Source organism: Engraulis encrasicolus, chromosome 17 (assembly GCF_034702125.1).
Source record: "Engraulis encrasicolus isolate BLACKSEA-1 chromosome 17, IST_EnEncr_1.0, whole genome shotgun sequence".
Taxonomy (NCBI): Eukaryota; Metazoa; Chordata; class Actinopteri; order Clupeiformes; family Engraulidae; genus Engraulis; species Engraulis encrasicolus.
In genome coordinates, this window is record NC_085873.1 from 41765224 (window position 1) to 41767419 (window position 2196).

Here is a 2196-nt window from a genome sequence, read left to right on the forward strand (position 1 = left end):
GTTTAAAAGACTCCAAATTGAGTGTTAATTTATGCTGAGGTATGTAAGTGGTTGTGGCAGAATAATTAACACATTCTGTTGCCTTCGAGCTTTTTATTCAATTTTTAGTTATATTTATATTTAATTCTAGCTTTAGGGCACTTTTTCTGAGAGATTTTTAGATTAACATTTAGACGTGCATCATATGGGCTCTACACTAAGTTTCATCTCACTCTTGAGTCAGGCTTCAACACAGTATTGCGAATTAAGTGCTTTAAAGTGGTGGTTCGCTATTTTAGACATTAAGTCCTGTTTATGTGACTTCTGGGGAGAAGTAGAGATGTTCTCAGCGCAATTTTGACATTTGGTGCTGAACGGACATTTGGGTATTCAAGACTGCAGCCCCCCTGCAAGCAATCTATCATAAAATGGCATTAAACTTTCGTGAACATGAACATGAACATGACATGAAACTCACCGAGTGGTCAGAGGTGGGCAGCGATACGTTGGCTGGAAAATCACCGCGAAATACGCTTCCAGAGAAGATATAATATCATTATTGTCCGTCTTCATTGATTGTATTGGTTTGACTAGTATTACTCCGCGCGACCGGAAATGGGGGTGTGTTTGTTGACGGTATTATCTATGGTTTGTGTTATGATATCAATATATGGAGCAGACATACGACACAGCTTTCAGGTTTCAACCATAACTTTTAATGTAATGTCAATCAGTCGACACTGCCGCCTACAGGCGTATATATGAACTGCATCATGGTAGTGACATTAATACTTATCATGACATCTCCCTTTGTTTATTGAGATAAACCATCACTACCAGCAAAGGAACTTATATCATAGAACAGTTCAAAACAGTAACGGAAATGCATCTTACTTGAATGTGCTTACTGGTTATTTGCTATCAGTAATCTCATTAACAAAACATTAACATGTTTAATCTCATAAACAAAACCTTAACATTTTACATTCATGTTTTTTCATGCATACTTCATTTTCTTCCTTTTTTTTCAATCTTTTTTTTTTTTTTTTTTTCTTCTTCTTTTTTTTGTTGGTTATTTTGTCTTTCTTTTTTATGCATGTTTTGCCTTTTCATTCTCTCTTTCTTTTTTTTCTTTTTTTTTTTCATCTCTATGTTATTCCTCAGCGAGACGCCTTGGCTTGGAGATGATGCGCCCAGTCCTTGTTCTTGCTTAGGAACTCTGAAGTCCTGTGTGACTGTCTTTTCTTGGTGTTCCACTTTATATGTCCATGTCACGTTGTCCTGGTGTGTTGTCTCTCACATTTTGTTGTTTCGCATTTTGATTGTTCATTTCTTTGGGTGTTTTGTTTGGATTGTCAATGTCCATGGGTGTGTTGTTTCTTCCCCTAGGTTGCATCAGGAACTTTCTGTTCCTTCTGTACACCTGCCCATCAGGTGTCTGAACGACATACGACCTTGGCTGTTCAGAAAGTCCAGTTACCTGGGCTGGATTCCATGTGCCCTGTTGCCAAATACGGACATTATCTCCAATCTGAAGATTCTGAAGTGCTCTGGTTCCTTGATTGAAGTATTTTTGCTGTTTCTGTTGTCGTTTTTCAAGTGTTTGTTGCACTGTGTTGGGTACAGTTTGTGGTTTTGCATTTGTGGTGTTGTTGGGAGTCTGGTTCTCTCACGTCTACCCATCAACAGCTGGGCTGGTGACGCTCCAATGTCCTCCATAGGTGTGCTTCTCAGATTCAGCAACGACAGGTATGGATCTTTTCCATCCGCTTTGGCCTTTTTCAGCATTTGTTTTACAGTCTGTACTCCCCTTTCAGCCATTCCGTTTGACTGTGCGTGGTGAGGGCTTGTCTTCTGTGAAAACTCCCACTCTTTTGCAAAGGCTCGGAACCAGGGCTCCGAACCGGTTCAAGGAACGAAAACGAAAACCGAAAACGAACGAAATTTTATGGAATTTTACAAGGAACGGAAACGGAAACGAAAACGAAATGGTCTTCAAGTGTTCCGGAACAAAAACGTTATTCTGAAATCCACAAACCGGTTAATAACGTTTTTTTTTCGTTCTCTATATTTCATACAAGTGCACGATTTTGTTTGAGGAGTAACCATGGCGACGAGCAGTCTTTTAGTTCGGCTACTGACGTGTATGAGGGGAAACATGCATTGCTTCACCTGAGCTCTTGCCGCCGATAAAAAATTGAGGAGCATTGGCCAATC

At 39.7% G+C, this 2196-nt stretch overlaps 1 protein-coding gene across 1 annotated transcript in view; it reads right to left on the reverse strand.

Annotated features, from left to right (window-relative positions):
* The window catches only part of LOC134467057 (uncharacterized), a 7295-nt gene extending 5495 nt beyond the window's left edge, over positions 1 to 1800 (reverse strand). Inside the window, exon 1 of the mRNA XM_063220983.1 lies at positions 1653 to 1800. Coding sequence (XP_063077053.1) covers positions 1653 to 1800 — 148 coding nt within the window. The remainder of the gene's footprint in view (positions 1 to 1652) is intronic.
* Positions 1801 to 2196: the final 396 nt, after the last annotated feature.